We start from the raw sequence: 17,028 nt of genomic DNA on the forward strand, positions 1-17,028 counted from the left end.
TGATGAATGGGTGTTGTGTGGGTCTCAGACTATTGATAGTGATGCCGTGGGGCAGGAATGCCTGAGACACTCGCCTGGGTCCATATTACTTGTGGTGAGTCCACAGACATTTCCCCAACCAGAGCCAATGATGTGGCTTGACTGGCCCTTGTGGTTCTTATTACAATAACAGGACCCACCTCAGCAACAACCATCAGAGAATTTTGAAGAATAAGATTTATTCCTCACCTGAGTATTAGTCACTCTGAGTATTAAAGGGCAGATTCAGGCTGAGTGTTAAAGAAGAGAAAGAATGAGAAGGGAGGATTGAGTCTGAGTGTCTCCTGTCCCCAAATACCCACTCCACGTCCCAGATCTAAGTCCACACGAGGCCCATCTCGCCAGGCTCCTCCAGGAAGCAGAATCCAGCAGTCATCTGGTCATCGGGTCCTCTGTCAGCCGACACTGAAGAGAGAGACAGAGAGAGAGAGTGAGCAAGAGAGAGGTGGACAGAGATGGAGGGACGCACAGAACATGGCAGAGGAGTGGAAAAGAGAGAGACAGAAGGGCCGCAAAGAGGCAGAGAGAAATAAACACAAAGGGAGAGAGAAACAAGGAGAGAAAAAGGGAGAGGTAGATGGAGTGGAGCAGGTGACAGGGCCAGGGGGCGGCATTAGGGACAGAGTAGCCATCCTGAGACTCCCACTCCCCTGCATCCCCCAATCCCATGGAGGGGACAGGACCTCACCTGCGACAAACCCTGTCATCCGGGGGCAGGGCCAAGGAACAACTCTGGCCTTTCAGCTTCACCAGGAAGGCCTCCTGGAGTCTGAGTGACCGGGGACAGCAATGCTGGAAGCAGACCCTGAAGGTGCAGTTGCCACACTTCCGGGTCCTGCCCAAGGGCACCACAGCATCGTCATAGCAACAGTGCTGCAGGGGTCATGGAACTTGTCCCCACAGGTCATGTGCAGCTGGGACAGCATCAGGTGAGCGCCTGTGGGGGACACTGGAAGAGATGGAGCTGGTGTGACCAGGCAGCAGGGCAGGGGTTCCCAGCCTGGCGCCCTCTGGGAGCCGCACCCCAACTCTGAGTTTCTCGACTGGCCTCACCTGGGGCTCCATGTGAGCAGAGGATGCAGAGAGAGGCCCAGACAGCTGTGGGAGAGCAAAGGGATGAGGTGGGGCTGACAGGGCAGCCAGGGGTCCACCTCGGGGGGCCCAGCCTGGGGCAGGGGAAGGTCTGAGGGGGTGTCTGTCCTGTATGAGGCACGGGGAAAGACTGGGAGCAGTCTAGGGTGGAATCCAGTCACCTGTGTCCAAGTGTCTTGTGGACACCTGGGCCTGTGGAAGGTGAGGGGAATTCGGGTTGGATCCTCCTTACCCAGGATGCAGCATCGGGGAGCCATGGCTCTGGGGCGAATGCAGTGGAGTAGAGACAGGATCAGCTGACCTCAGCAGGTGCTTTTATTTCTCCTGAAAAGCTATTGATATCATCAGATCCCCTGCCTGGCCTGCAGAGACACGCTGGGCCCTGGGGCAGGAGCAGGTGCCCCACACACATTCTCACCCCCAAATGCCTCCCTCTAATGCCCAGCGGGATGGCCTCATTCCCACTCTCTTGGAATCCTAACCCCTCACATCCTCCCGGGGGGCCAATCAGCTCCCTGACCTCACAGCCCCAGCCCAGGGCTCACTAAACGCCATCTCACAGCATGCAGGTGAGAGACTAGTTTTTACACATTTGAAAATTCCAGGTTGAACAAGGTTGGGGAACAGGGGAATGTGTGGCGAGGACGCTGAGGTGGTTCATGAATGAACGTGAAAAAGGCCCTGGAGGACCCCTGGGACCCACAGCCCCCAGGGCGCTCTCCCTACCTCCTTCTCTGTCTCTCCACTAATGGTCATTTCCTCAGGAGCACCTGTCCACTTGGCACCTCGTGTGCCCCAGGCTTTGTGTCAGACATGGGGGAGGGGTGGGAAGAGGACACTCAGAAGTCACAATGTTCACTGAGTTCATGAGAGAAAGAGAGAGAATGGTAAGATAATCCATTTGAGTTTGGCTGCTGTCACCAATCTCATTATCAATATTACTTGTCTGTGAAGTTCTGTAGGAGAAATTCCACTACCATCAGTAGATTCCAAAGGCTTTACTCCTTACCGTGGGTGTTCAGAGGGAGATGGATGGAATTTCCCCTGAGAAGAGCCATCTTGGAGTCCTTCCCTGAGGGACACTGTGGGGTCAGTTCTGTGGGTCCAGGTCACCCCGTGCAGTGAGGATGGGGAAGCCCCTCCCCCAGCTCCTCCAGGACTCCATCCCTCAGGGGCACAGAGACCACCCTGGCATGGACAAAGTTCTCTCCAGAGCCTGGGAAGGGCGACCTGTCCCTCATGTGGGCAGCTGTGTCCCTCGACCCGCCTCCCTGTGTTTGGAAAGATCCTGCCTTCTGCGACTCTGCTCCTCTGAGGGAACCTCCACACTAGCTCCCCAGATGCCCCTCCACCTGGAGCCCAGGCCCAGACTCGGCTCCTCCATGACATGCACCCGCTCCAGACAGAAACCAGGGTGAGGACCCAGTGAAAGAGGAACGGAGCGTGTCCTTCACTGTGAGGGGGGAACCGCATCAGTGTCCAAACCTAGTAGAAGTGGGGGATTCAGGGAAACATCCAGGTCAGCTGTGGGGGTGTCCTCAGTGCAAGCTCTGGTCTCTCCTCGTTGGGGACAGAGATGTCATCACAGCCCAGCTCTAGGGTTCTGTCGGGGTTGGCACTGGTGCCCTCAATGCTGTGTTTCCCAGAGTGAACCTGAGGAGGTGACTTTGCCTCTCTGAGCCTCAGTTTCCTTCCCCGTAAAATGGCAACAACCTGGACCAGCTGACCCGTTGTCTTGTGGTCTAACAGAGATGACACAAGGAAGGGCCTGGCAATACATAGTAGCTGAGGATGAGCTGTGTGCCCAGCCCTGTGCCAGATGACCCCGAGGACACAGTGATGACTCAGTAGCAGGTCCTGTCCCATGGTTGGGGGCCACAAGCCACCCACCGACCATGATGACTCAGAGAGGTCAGGTTTGGGTTTGGAAAACCCATGAGCTGTGGGACCTGGGATAGGGGTCATCACTCATCTTGGGAGTTCAGGGAGAGCTTCCTGGACGAGGGGATGTCTGAGCTAAGATTTCAAGGCTAAGCCCAGAGAGGGTGGAGGTCAGGACAGAGAGAGGGGGGCTGGTAGGGCTGCAGGATCAGTCCCTTGTGAGCCTTGGGGAGGACTCAGGACTTTACCCTCAGTGCACTGGGCACCATGGCTAGGTCCTGACCAGGGAGGAGAGTTAAGATTTGTGTTTGTGAACATCCCTGCATCTGTGTGCTGTGAGGAGGGTGAATAGTAGGCTGAGCTTGGAACAGGAGACCAGGGAAGATCCTGTCATAGCAGAAATATTTCTGCAATTACCAGAGTCCCAAATATCCTCTCTCTCCCATGGGGCAGGGGGACAGCAGCTCCCCTCCCAGCCCCACGTCTCCCCTGTGTTCTGGCCATCTTCTCTTGCAGCTGCACAGCAGAGCAGTGTTTCCCAGACAGTGGATTGCACCATTTTAGCAGGTTATGTAACTACTTGAATTGCTCATAAACTATAATGTTTTTTTAATTGAAAAACATAGATCAGGAAACGGATTACTGTGTGCTGTGCAGAATCTTGTCAAATGTTGTTTATGGAAACTTCCCTTCCACACTGTTGGAAGCCACGTAATGATGTAATACTTATCTATTGATTAGAAAATTCGTGAATGGGGAAGGCTCCAGGCAGGGCTGGTCCCCTCTTTGCTGACTGCCACAGACTCAGCTGCCTCGTCATGTTTTCCAGTTCAGGGCTCATCTCTCACGACCTTGATTTCATTCACTTTCTGGGATGAGTCCGGGCAGGCCAGGACACAGGCCTGGTTGCCTCTGCCAAAATCTGGGGTGCAGTAGACGCCCGGACACCAGCCAGGTGAGGGAGAAAGCACATTCCCCAAGGCAGGGTTGGAGGTTTGTCTCTGAGGAGGAACGAGCCCAGCCCACACTCCTGGGCCTGGAGCCTCGTCTCTCAAGGGAGCTGAGTGATCAAAGGGGACGAAGGTAGAGGGAGTTCAGGACAGGGCAGGGGTGTCTGTGCTGATGGGAGGGCAGTGGCTGGTCCTGAGATGAGTGGACACTGAGAGCAACTCACTCCACACCATTGAGGCTTTGGGGTCAGACAGCCCTGGGCTTGCATCCTGCTTCTGCCCCTTCTCAAGTTGTCACAAAAGCCTTCGCACACAGTGCCATCTAATCCCCCCACCAGCTCCGTCAGAGACCCCCACCCTGTTGTGTCCACCATGGGACCTCACTGTGTGGGGACAGCTCTGTCTTCTGTGTGAGAGCCTGGATCTGTGAGGGAGGACCCGGCCTGACTTGGTAGAAGCTGTCGTTAGGCGTTGGGACTGTGTTTCTCCTTATGGGTGAAGAAGGTTCTGGCTCTCTTGGCAGTAAGTCTAAGATCCCCAACAGCCATTTGTTTTATTCTCTCCTCCTGTTCCCTGGATCCAAGCAGCACACTGACCCAAGGTCCTCCTGCGGGTCAGTGACACAGGCTGGAGCAGAGCCCAGGACTCCTGAATCCCAGACTCCCCTGGACAAGACCCGGCTTGCCCGTTCCCATGGCTCCTGGTTGGGGCTGGCAGAGCTGGGCTCCTGGATGGGAAACCCAGGAGGACCTGGCATTTCCTGCTCTTGCCAGATTCCCCAATGGCTTCTCCTTCTCCCTGGGAATATATTGGCTGAATATCCCTCCTGTCAGCATCTGGGTGTTATTTCCATCTGGCCTCAGGGAGCCCCTCCCAGGAGACAGGCAGGAATGCAGTGGACTTTCACGTGTACAGAGAGAATGTCAGGTATGCAGGAGGAGGGGCTGGGGCTCCCCAGAGCCAGAGGGTCCTCCTCTGCTGGCTCAGGAGGAGGATATTGCCACTCCTCTGCTCCAATGGCATTATCGGGATTCAGGAACTGAACTCTGCTCCCTGTAAAAGGACTTCTGGTGACCAATGGATGGATGGTCTGGCCCAATTCCAGCTCTGACTGGATCCTCCGAGTAAAACAGTGAGTTAAGAGCCAACTTGTCAGAGGAGGGGCTGTAGGAGCAGGCTCTAGGCTTGGCCTCCAGGAATGATGCCCAGACCAGCACTGCTGTGTGACTCAGGGATCTGAACATCACTGCTGCAGCCCCAGCAGCCTCCTGGCACCTCGAAGCTATTGCCTCGACATGTGGTTGCTGCTGGGGAAACACCTGGTGACTCCATGGCTGTGCTGCTCAGAGCTTCAAAGGCCTCCGGAACCCCAGCTGCAAGGCCATCTGGGAAAGGCCGTCTGAGGCTGTGCAGCCTCTACAGACAGGGAGGCCCTGAGTGGGTGGGATGGATGCCAAGTGTCCTGTAAACCCTTCGTGGCTCCCCATCACCCTCGACTGATTGCAAATCCTTATTACAACCCAAAAGGTCTTCTGTGGCTCAACCCCCACGTCCCCTTCTGCAGGCCCCAGACTCTCCTCACTTTCTGCACCTCAAACTCAGGGTCTGTGGTCCTCCCACATCCACATGTTCCAGGGTTCATGCATGACAGTTCTTGTCTGACTCTCTCCTCACTCTCTTCACATGCATTCTATTCACTCTCCAGCTTTCAGTTTAAATGTCACCCTCCCCAAAACATCTCTGAGCCCTGAGGCTGAGGTCAGTCCCCCCATTACATCCTGACAGCACCTTGCACGTCTTCTGCTGAGCACTTATCACAGCTCTTTGGGGCTTTGCTGTCAAGAAAGACACTTGAGAATCAGGCCCAGTTGTAGATTTTGATCATCAATGAGAAGGGAACAGGTTGTTTCAGGACTGAATAGATCCAGGGTTTTAGATTTAGTTGAACCAGACCAGCCTCCACTCTGCACGAGCAGATGAGAGTCAGAATCCCACTATAAAGTGAAGATACTCCTGGACAGTCTCATTCCAGCAACAAAAGTAATGAAACAGACCGAGCGGGTCAGCACCAGTGGTGTGGACAGTTCCTTCTACTCTCTGGACACCACCCCCCAACCCCATTAAAATGTTTTTACTCTTTTTTACGTGTGTGGTAAAATACACATAACATAAAATTTATCATTTTAGCCATTGTAAATTGTACAGTTCAGTGTCATTTAGTATATTCAAGATGTTGTGTAACCATCACCAGAATATTCTCATCAGCCCTAAAGAAAACCCCATACTCATTAAGCAATCCCTGCCCATTCCACTCTCCTCCCAGCCCCTGGAAACCACTAATCTGCTTTCTGTCTCAATGCATTTACCTAGGAATTTTTGATATAAATAGAATGATACATATGTGGTTCTTTGTGTCTGGCTTCTTTCACTTATCACGATATTTTCAAGATTCGTCCATGTTGTAATGTATCTGTACTTCATTTCTTATGAGAAATAGCATTTCATTATATGGATATAGCACATTTAACTTATCCCTTCATCCATAGATGGACATTTCTGATACTTCTACCTTTTCACTCTTCTGTATAATGCTACTATGAACATCTGTGTACAGTGATGGTTTGAACAACTGTTTCAATTCTTTTGGGTATCTACCCAGGAGTAGAAGTGCTTGATCACATGGGAATTTTATGTTTCACTCACTGAGGAACAGACGAACAGTTTTCCTCAGTGGTTGCACCACTTTACACCCCTACTAGCAAACTGTGAGGGTTGCAATTTCTCCACACCCTTGCTTCCACATTTTTTTCCATTATAAAAAATTATCACCACTCTAGTGGATGTGAAGTGTTAATTTTTAGTAGTTTTGATTTGAATTTCCCTTAAAAAATGACTTTGAGTGTCTTTTCACGTGCTTGTTGGACATATCTTCTGTGGAGGATCATGTATTCAAGTCCTTTGCCAATTTTTAAATTGTGATGTTTGTCTTTTCGTTATTCAGTTGGAGGCGTGCTTTACATACTCTGGATACTATATTCTAGATCATTGTTAGATATGTGCTTTGCAAATATTTAGTCCTGTTTAGTGGGTTTTATTTTCATTTTCTTCATAGTGTTCTTTGACACACAAAACTTTCAATTTTTATAAAGCCTCATTCATTTTTTTTCTTGTGTCTGTGCTTTTGGTGTCATATATAAGAAAACATTTTCAAATGCAAGATCATGAAGAATTACTCCTATGTTTCCTTCTAAGACTTTTATATCTTTACCTCCTACATTTAGGCCCTTCATGCACTTGGAGTTAGTTTCTGTATATGGTGTGAGGCAGAGGTCCCACTTCATTCTTCTGCCTGTGGAGATCCATTTCACCCAGTGCCAGGTGTTGAAAACTTCTTTCCACATTGAATGCTCTTGGCAACCTAATAAAAAACTCAATTGGCCATAAATCTATGGGCTTATTTCTGGAACCTCAATTCCATCCCATTGATCTACATGTCTATCCTTGTGCCAGTACCATACTGTTTTGATTACTGTAACTTTATAGTAAGTTTAAAATCAGCAAGTGTGAGTCTTCCAACTTTGTTCTTCTTTTTCAAGATAGTTTTAGCTATTCAGAGTCCCTTGCAATTCCAGATAAATTTGAGAATGAGTTCTTACATTTTTGGAAGAAGAAGTAAAAAAAGGCCATTAAGGTTTTTCTAGGGATTGCATTGAATCTGTAGATTGCTTTCAGAAGTAATCATCTTACCAATATAAATGGGACTGATTTGGGGATGTGGTTGGGACATTGCTATGGAAGAAGAGGAGGGTGGGAGAGGAAAGGGATGGGATGGAGGCTGAGGTTCCCTTGGGGGTGGGGCTGCAGCTGTGATTGGAGATGGGGTTCTGCCCTCCTCACCTGGAGGCTGCATTGGGGATCCCGTCTCTGGGGTTGGCTTTGGTTCAGCAGATGGAAGGCGGCAGATTGGGCAGGTCCTTTCACCTCTAGAGAGGAGCAGCAGATGTCAGAGGATCTCCAGTCCTCTTCCCTGGCCTCAGGGGCATTGCTTTGTCCTGGGGCCTTGGCAGGCATCATACAGGGTATCTGTCACCTGGGAACATGATGTCAGATCCTTTAAGAGCCAGGAGAGGGTGGATGCTCCCTTCCCCTTCCTTCCCCCAGATGCATCCCTCTCATTCCCCAGTGACAAGGCCACTTTAGTAAAAAGGAAGGCATAGGACAACCTTGGAGCCATCCCCACTCCCCTAAATTGAAACAGCTAATAATGTCTGACCCATGTGATCCTACAAGTCTTCTACTTTCCCCGTGTTCTGTTCTACATTTTGAACCCTCCTGAGGGGGCTCGTCAACACCCTGACCTCACACCCCCAGCCCGAGGACCAGAGCTTAGTACCCGCTCACCTAACCAAGGCTGATGCTATTCAGGTGAAAGCAATTGTGATGGGTTTCTGGGGTCACTCATGAAACCAAGACAGGAGTTCCAATATCACTAGGATGCGTGTCTACTTCTGTTTCTTCTTTATACGCGTCACTTTCTCTGATAGAGAGCTGCAATTTTTTTCTGGTTTTGTCGACCTATTTTCCTCCTTGTTCAAAACTTTGAATCCCCTTTCTCTTTTTTCCCAGGCATGAGGGCCTTCTTGAGCACTTCTTGTAGTGGGGGTCTTGTGGCCATGAACTCCCTTAGCTTTTGTTTATCTGGGATAGTTGTTATTTCTCCATCATGTCTGAAGGATATTTTCACTGGATACAGTATTCTTGGTTGAGGTGTGGCTGAGTGAAGCACAACCGATCTGGGCACAGTTGTGTAGAGGCTGCTGGGGGGGAAGCGTGGGAACAGCTGGAGCTGGCATGTGGGAACAGCTGGGACTGGAGCACAGCTAGGCCAAAGTAGCTGGGGCTCGGGTGCAGGTGGGTTGAAGCAGCTGCAGCTGAAGTGCTGCTGGACCAAAGAAGCAGGAGCTGGAGCGTGGTGGGCTGAAGTTGCCAGCACCAAGTCAGCTGGAGCCTGAGCACAGGCCAAGGCCAAGCAGCTGGAGCCAGGGGGAGGGGGAGCTGGGGCAGCTGGGGCAACTGGGGCCATGGCTTGGTCCAGCCAGAGCAGCTGGAGCTGTGGCGAGGTGGGGCCTGAGCTGCTGCTGCCTCTGGTGTGGTGGTCGTGGTCACGCTGCCCCTGCTGGTGGGACCCTGGGCGCCTAGGGGCCGTTGCCTCTCGGGACGGGGCTGAGCTGAAGCACCGCTGTGCTGAAGCTCCAGTCAGGGGGGCCAGGTGGGGAAGGAGCGCTTACTTTCACATCCCCAATCTCAGACTTTTCACACCTGGCTGATGCTCTCTGCTCTCCTGAGGGGCTAGCTTGTTGAAAGCACCCTTGCAACAGTTCCGCTCCCTCTGTAGGGGGATCCCCACAGGCTGTGAGGGGTCTTGGAGAGCCCTGGTTTTCATGCTGTGAGCCACCCCTCCCCCTCCTCTGAGAGCTGCATGGTCTCAGTCTCTGGGTCGCAGTCCTTGGGGAGGGGAGGGAGCTCCCCTTACCTCCTTCCACTTCCTCTGGGGATTCCAGCACCTCCGTCCTCGGGTGTATGGCTGCCTGGGTGCCTCAGACGTCCCCTGTGTTGTATGAATAGGTTCTGTTGAAATATGAGTGTCCTTTTCGTTGTCTTAGAGGGGGAGAGTTCAGTGGGGGAAGCTCACTCTGCCATGATGCTGACATCACTCTTATTTTATTATTTTTAAGAACTATGCCTTTATGTATGTTTGTGGGAAGCAGAATACAGTTTAGAACTTCATCTCTGGAGCCAGGAAGCCTGTGGCTAAACCCCACATCCCCCTGGATGTGGTAACACCTCCAGGCCTCAGTTTCCTCTATTATGAAAGGAAGTTAATAACAACATCCACCTCACAAACCTGTTGGGAGCAGGTGATGAGATAAATCATGGAAAGAGCTTAGAGCAGCCTGGTGCACTATTCGATGACGTCATGAGTATAAGCATGATCCACCTGAGCATGGGGAATATGGTGGGAGAAACACCCCACAGTGGTCTCACTGGGGACCTCGGGTGGGTGGAGCTGGAGAGACACAGGTGATTGACATTCCTATCAGTTCAACTACTTACAGCTGGCATGTGTTTCTTCTGTAATTTTTTAAATCCACTAAAGTAGAAGGAAAGGAGGAAGAACAACCCAGGCAATCCGCCCTAAACTCACCAGGCGCTCTGGGAGGGAGTGGGAATGGGGGCCTGGGCAGGGCAGAGGCCCCAGGAAAGCCTTCTGCCCCAACAGCGGATCCCCAGCCACCGGATGGCCTTGGGCAAATGGCTGTTCCTCTCTGGAGGTCACGTTCCCTCCTGTGCACAGTGGAGCTGCCAGGGGCCCCATGTAAGCACGTGGCTTACTACCAAGGGCAGATGTGAGCTCCAGTCCCAGTGGCGCTTGTGGGGCCGTAGGAGCCAGACATCTAAGGGCTCCACCCTTGTCAACCCATTTAATCCCACGTCCACCCTAGGAGTTAGAGACTTTGCATTACCACCCCCCTCATTTTGCAGTGGAGAAAACAGATACAGAAAGGTTATGTCATCTTCATGAAGCAAGGCCTTCCTGGCCACTCCACCCAGGCATATAAAGGCGTCACCGCCAGCCACGAGCTCCTCTACGTCCCTGTGCCCCATGCCCGCCATGTCCCCTGGCTGTGCGCTGCTCGCCTGGACCCTCCTCACCCTCCTCAGGCTCGGAGCAGCTCAAGAAGAATTGACCTCATGCGGCCCCATCGTGCCCCGGAGAGAGTGGGGGGCCCTGGCATCCACGTGCGAACGGCGCCTGAACCTGCCTGCGTGCTACGTGGTGGTGTCACACATGGTGGGCAGCCCTGAGACACCCCCGCCTCGTGCGTGAGGCAGGTCCAGAACGTGCAGAGTTACCACGTGCGGAACCTGGGTGTGTGCGACTTGGGCTACAAGTGAGTGCGGAGGGGGCACAGGTGGAGCCGGGGCTGGAGGAGGGAAAGGTGCGCAGGCCTGGGGGGCAGTGGGACCCGGTTCTGAGCCACCTGGCTGACAACCCTGGGCATCTTGGTATCTCCAAGGTCACCATGGAGGGCTGGGCGTGTGCTGGCAGCACAAAGATGTCAGAACGAGGGGAGAGGGCTGACATCCAAGCTCTGCGCCCCAGGGGGAAGGGACAGACTTTGCCAACACGCACCACGGTGTCCTCAACCCTGGGGTCCCCTCACAAAGTCTGGGCTTTGTTAGGAGGCGGACACAGGCTGGTGAAGCACGGGGCGGGGCTCCTGTCCCAGCTCTGCTCACGGTGGCCGAGACCCGGGGCAAGTCACTCACTCTCTCAGCTTCAGTCTCTTCTTCCTCCTCTGCACAGTCAACGGGATTGTGCCCACTTGGTCACTAACCAGCCAATACAGGCCAGGCTCTTAGGACACTGCCTGGCACGTAGTCAGAGCCCCAAAATGCATGGACTATGGCCATTAGACACCTGCAATGTGTCAGGCCGTGTGCCGGATGCTGGGATGGGGACACAGCCTTGAACTGACGGAGTGTAGCCCAGAGGGATTTAAAGACCAGCAGGGAGAAACAAGCAAAGTCACCCAGATGAATTCACACGGTGACAGAAGTGACAATAAAAAGGAAGAGTGGCTGAGGTGGCTCTGGGACGGGGGAGCTGAGGGAAGAGTGAGTGAGCTGGGGGTAGAGTGGAGTAAAGGCTCTGAGGCCGAGTAAGCAGGTCAACCTGAAGGACAGAGGTCGGGGTGGCTGGAGGTGGCTGGGAGGAATGAGGAAATGAGGAGGAGGGGACGGAGGGCACAGGGCCTGTGGGCCCCAGTGAGGACGGTGGCTCTGCTATGAGGAGGACGGGAGCCACGGGAGGGATGGGAGCCTGCTTAGTGTAAGGAGCTCCCTCTGGCTGCTGTGGGGAGGACAGACTCGAGTGAGTGAGGGCAGAAACAGGGACAAGGACACTCAGATCTGCCTCTGGGGCCCACGCCCACCAGCGCCCTGCCCATGGTAACAGGCTGTGCTCCAGCACACGGGTTTCCACAGCGAGAGAGGGTTTGAACCCCACAGGTTCTCAGAGCTCAGGAAGCACCAGCATCACCTTCCTGGAGATGCAGGTCCCCAGGTTCCTCCCTTAGAGACTGCTTCAGTGGGGCTGGGGGAGGCCGGGGAATCTGAGGACCTCACTGAGAGAAATCTAGATGCCTCCAAGGGTGTCCCCAGCTCTTCAGGCTCAAGATCTTACAAGCCAAAGGCTCCAACTTCAAGATTTTGTTTCCAAGAGGTGGGTGCCCCATCTAAGAGTTTTCTTGAAGTCAGAAGACCAGAGCCTGGTCCGCAGCCTCTGGCCTGAATCCTCTTACAGAAGCAGAGAAGTCGGCTTCTCAGATTTTAGGATTCAGAGCATGAATTAAACGTTCTGAATCCCCCTTCCTTGTCATGTCACATTCTCTCTCTGAGCCTCAGTTTCTTCCCCTGTACAATGGGCTCCTGACTGTACCCCCCTGGTGGTGGTGGCTGAGGTTTCAGTCAGATGTCTCCGTGTGACAAATGCACAGGGAGCACCACTTGCCTTCCAGGGGCTGGGGGTGCGGCCGGGCCGTAACCACCCAGTCCTGGGGCCGGCACCACTATGGTATTTCTAGTCTCTTCAGAGCCGGATTCTGAGCGTCTGGCTTCCGAAGTGGCAGATTCAGGACCCAAGGTTGGAAAGTCCCAACATTGTGTGCGTCATTGGTGAGCTGTGAACCAGAGGGCTGAGGAGGCAGACACTGCAGCTCCAGAAGCTGATCCCCTGGTTAATTCAATGTGTCAAGTCAGACTCGCTCAATAAGACGTGCTGATGAGGGAGTCTTAAGGATCTGCTGCTGGGATTGGAAACCTCAGAGGCAGATGCTGGGGCTCCAGGGTCTGGTCTGGTTGTGGCGCCAGCCCTTGAGTCCCCATCCTGTCTCTTAGGGCACCCAGCACAGAGCAGGGAGCAGGAAGCAGGCTGGGTTGAGGGCAGAAGAGCTTCTTGGTGGAGAGTCTGAGAGGCAGGGGTCCCCGGGGCATGACCTTGGGTGAATCACCTTTCTTTCTAAGTCTCTGCTTCCTCAGCTTAAAGGGGAGATGATAACAGTGCTCCCTCAGAGGACTGCATGTGAGACCCATCAAATCAAGAGCGGGACAAATCCTCCAGGGAGGCAGGAGAGAGCAAGAAATCAGACCATGTGGGTGGGGGTCACTGGAACCTGGGTGAAAATCCTGGCTCTGCCTCTGATCCACTGTGTGACCCTGGGCAGGTGTATGCTCCTCTCTGATTATCTACAGAATGGAGGCAGTAGTGACTCACAGGGTTGCTGTGAAGATGGAAAAAGGTGCATGTAGAGCTGTGCTTGGCACATGGCAGGGGCCCCTGTCATTGTTATTATTGTGGAAAATCGGGGAAGAAGAGGGAGGGTGTCGGAGGATTGCGTGTGAGTGGCAGGAACAGGGGCAGGGCAAGTGGAGGAAGAAGAGAGGTCCTCCCCCAGGAAGCCCTCCCTCACTCATCAACCCCCCACCCCCACAGCTTCCTGATTGGAGAAGACGGGCTTGTGTATGAGGGCCGTGGCTGGAAAACCCAGGGCGCCCACTCAGGTCCCACCTGGAACTCCATCCTCATCGGCATCAGCTTCATGGGTAACTACATGGGTAAGTGAGTGTCCAGCTGTCGGGACAGGGGCGACATGGGGCCTGGGGGACTGCAGGCTGTGGTGTGTGGTAGCTCAGAGGCTCTGCCACCTACAAGCTCTGTGACCTCGGGCAGTGACTCTGCTTTTCTGAGCCTCATGTCCTCCTTTCGACAATGACCATTTTGAAGCACACGGTTCTGGTGAGGACTAGTTCTTCTGTATCAAGTTCTTAGGCGAGTCCACGGCACCTACGAAGTGCTGGATAAATGGCAGCGGGTAGGAACAGGAGGGCTGGGGGCAGGTGAAGGGGAATCAGTGAGAACCTTGCCAGCCGACATTGGCTGAAAGGAACTCATGTTATCATCCCACAGCCCTGTGGGCAGGTGCCATGAGTCTCTCCTTTCACAGTGAGGAAACTGAGGCACAGAGAGGTGGAGTCACTGCCAGGGAGTGGCAGAGCCGGTTCAGGGCCCCAGCAGGCCAGCTGGGAGGGCACCATGGGAACCCCTGCTCCACATGACATCTGCCCTCCAGGGCACCCCAGCCTCACTCCTGCCTCTGCCTCCCCCAGAGCAGGCACCCCCTGCAATGAGCCCTCAGGGCGGCCCAGAGTCTGCTGGCCTGTGGCGTGGCCCTGGGAGCCCTGAGGCGTGACTACGAAGTCAAAGGACACGGGGATGTGCAACACACGCTCTCTCCAGGTGACCAGCTCTACAGAATCATCCAGACTTGGCCACACTACCAAGGCTGAGGCCCTTGTATCTCCCCCACCCCACCGTCAGTCACAAACCCCACTGCCTCCCCTCCAATAAAGGTGGGCTCTGCGACCCTGTGTCCTGCCACCCACCTTCCCTCCTTCTCTGTCTTCCTCAAGACCTCAATCTCCCAGGAAGGGACGTGCTGGAAGGACGCACCGACCCCGCCCCCCACGCAGAACCCCGGGGGACGGGGGACGGAGGGGTAGTCTCCCTCTCCGGGGTCAGGACCGCCTGTCCAGGTGGTTCATGTACTCTTGCAGGGCCTTCAGGCGGGCGTCTATTTCCGCCATGTCGGCCGCCTGGTGGTCGGAGCTGTACTCTGTGGGAGCAGGGTGGGTGTGGGGGGCTGGGAGGGGCCTGGAGTCGCGGGGAGCTCCGGGGCCCAACCAGCTGCGCTGGGTGCCATCCCAGCCAGCTCTGGGGCAGGTGGGGGGAGATGAGGAGTCCCAGTCTCACCTTTGGTGGGGACCCAGCCCCCCGAACTGGCCAGGCGTCTCTGATGGCGGCCGCGTTCCACGTGGCTGGACTTCTGCTGCTGGGGGAGGCAGGAAGGGGGTCAGGAACCCTCCCTCTATTCCTGCCCCCTAAATCCTACCGGAAATTCTGAACCTAAGGACCCCAGAAAAAACAAAGGCTGACACCTAAGGGGCACTTATTCTATGCAAAATATCCTCCTTGCGTCTCCAGCAGAACCCTCTGAGGCGACTACTGTAACCATCCCCACTTAACTGATAAAGAAACCGAGGTCCAGAGAGGCTAAGTAACCACCTTGAGTCACACAGATGACAGGAAGGGGAGCCAGGTTTTAAGACCTGGCAGTTTGAGGCTGGGGCAGGTGCTCTGCCCAGCGTCCTCTGGCCCTGCCACCATCATACCCCCTCCCCTCCAAGGATCTCAAAACACTCTGAGTCCAGAGGCATTTCAGCGCCGCCTCTGTACCTGACCCCCAGAATGGACCCATGGGAGAGAGGGACAGCGGCCTCTGGTGGTTTCACGCTGCCCCACCTCCTCCATGGCCTGAGGAAGGACGCTCACCCTGTTGGACCCGCTCCAGGTGGGGGGGCTGGGAGGCTTCCCGCGGCGGCCAGCGCTGGGGGAGGGAGGAATCAAGGCCCACTGGGGGTCTTGGGCACCTCCCATTTCGCCCTCCTCCGTGGTTTCAAGCCTCCAGCCTCCAGAACCCACTTTTCCTGCAAAAGACTGTTTCCAGTCTCCCCAGACACCCATTTAGAGGCGGTCCATCCCCCAGCCCAAGCTCTACCCTCTCGGGAGGGATTCCGGGAAATCCTGCAACTCGCTGCAGGAGCTGGCGGACGAGCAGCGGCTGCGGAAACTGTCCACTAGGGGGAGAGGGACGGGGTGAGCCTCCCGCCCTCGCCGGCCCGCGCACCCGCCCCCCGCGCTCCAGCCCAGCTACCCGAGGAGCTGCGGTTCCGGCAGCGGTTGGCCGCGTCCCCTCGGCCGGTCACCGCAGCGAGCGGCCGGGTCTGGCGAGACCAGGAGATGGACGGACCGTCCTCGCTTCCTCCGCTGCCCAGTCGGTTCCGCTGCTGCTGCTGCCTGGGGAGCGGGAGGGAGACGCCCGCCTGTGCGCCCAGCTAATGTGGGGAAGGGCGATGCTGCGCCCCTGGGGGTCCCAGCCAAGGCCGGTGACCCGCCTGAGGTCACACGGCCTAAGTAGGGAAAAGCATGCGGAGTCACAGACCAAGCTGGGGGGGTGTCAGGAGAGGAGGCGAAGGTCAAGTGAGAAGCGGGAGCAGGTAGGGGGAAGGGGAGAGATGGAGCAGGTGACAGGCGATGGACACAGGTGGGAAACGGGGATAGACCAGCGCACAGGTCAGGGGGCCAGGCGAAGGGGCGGGGATGTGGGCAGGACAGGGGAAGTGGGCGCTCACTTCATCTTGATCTCTCTCTGCTGCTTCTCCTTCGCTTTCACAAAGGCTGTGGGGTCGAAACCGGGCACGCGACCACCAAGGGCGGGTCGGGGGTGTGGAGAAGAGGAGGCGGGGTCACAGGATCACGCCCCCACAGTCCTAGTCCGCGCCCCCTCCTCCCACGGGCGGGGGGCCGGCACACACCTGTGGGCGAGGGCGAGGGGCGGGCAGCGCGGCCTCGACCCCGGCCTCCGCGGCCGCCGTCCCGGGAGGAGGAGCGGGCGGCGCCGCGGCCACGCGACCTGGAGCGCTCCCGGGACGACGAGGCCCGATCCTCCCGCGCCGCGGGCGGCACCACCGGCGGAGTCCGTCTCCTGGAGCCCAGGACCCACTGTCGGTTTCCCGCCGGCCAGGACGGCTCCTATCCCAAGCCTCTTCCCGGATCCAACCATCCCCGAACCTTCAGGTCCATCCCCCATCAACTCCCAGACATTCACGCCCTGGCGCTCGACCCTCACAGACACCTTCTCCCAGGCTCCGCCCCTCTCGGAGCCCCACAGAGCCCCCAAAAGAACCCGTCAGTCACCTCCCTACATCCTAACACCCCCCCTTCCCCGGACCCTTCTTCCTGAGGTCTCCGCCAGCTCCCTGAAACCCTTCCCAAGTTTCCGCCACCCACCCCCATAAATGCCAGCTGACATCAACCGGATCTCCCACCTGCCGGCCCCGCCCTGTCGCTCAACTAGACCCTCAGGCCCCGCCCCTTTCTGGTCCC

The 17,028-nt window shown here is 55.5% G+C and overlaps 1 protein-coding gene and 2 pseudogenes across 1 annotated transcript; 1 reads left to right on the plus strand and 2 right to left on the minus strand.

Annotated features, from left to right (window-relative positions):
• Nucleotides 1-355: 355 nt before the first annotated feature.
• On the minus strand, nucleotides 356-1,388 carry LOC131397605 (insulin growth factor-like family member 1; annotated as a pseudogene).
• A 9,247-nt stretch (nucleotides 1,389-10,635) lies between these two features.
• Nucleotides 10,636-14,372, plus strand: LOC131397606 (peptidoglycan recognition protein 1-like; annotated as a pseudogene).
• A 228-nt stretch (nucleotides 14,373-14,600) lies between these two features.
• Nucleotides 14,601-16,322, minus strand: LOC131397607 (centrosomal protein CCDC61-like). Its single transcript, XM_058530712.1, has 6 exons — nucleotides 16,275-16,322; nucleotides 15,797-15,939; nucleotides 15,641-15,719; nucleotides 15,415-15,469; nucleotides 14,836-14,914; nucleotides 14,601-14,698 (listed from the first exon to the last, which is right to left on the minus strand). Exons 1-6 carry the CDS (start codon nucleotides 16,277-16,279, stop codon nucleotides 14,601-14,603), a joined length of 459 nt encoding a protein of 152 aa, XP_058386695.1. The 5' UTR covers nucleotides 16,280-16,322.
• Between the last annotated feature and the right edge of the window lie 706 nt (nucleotides 16,323-17,028).

The sequence above is a fragment of the Diceros bicornis genome, chromosome 34, assembly GCF_020826845.1.
Source record: "Diceros bicornis minor isolate mBicDic1 chromosome 34, mDicBic1.mat.cur, whole genome shotgun sequence".
NCBI lineage: Eukaryota > Metazoa > Chordata > Mammalia > Perissodactyla > Rhinocerotidae > Diceros > Diceros bicornis.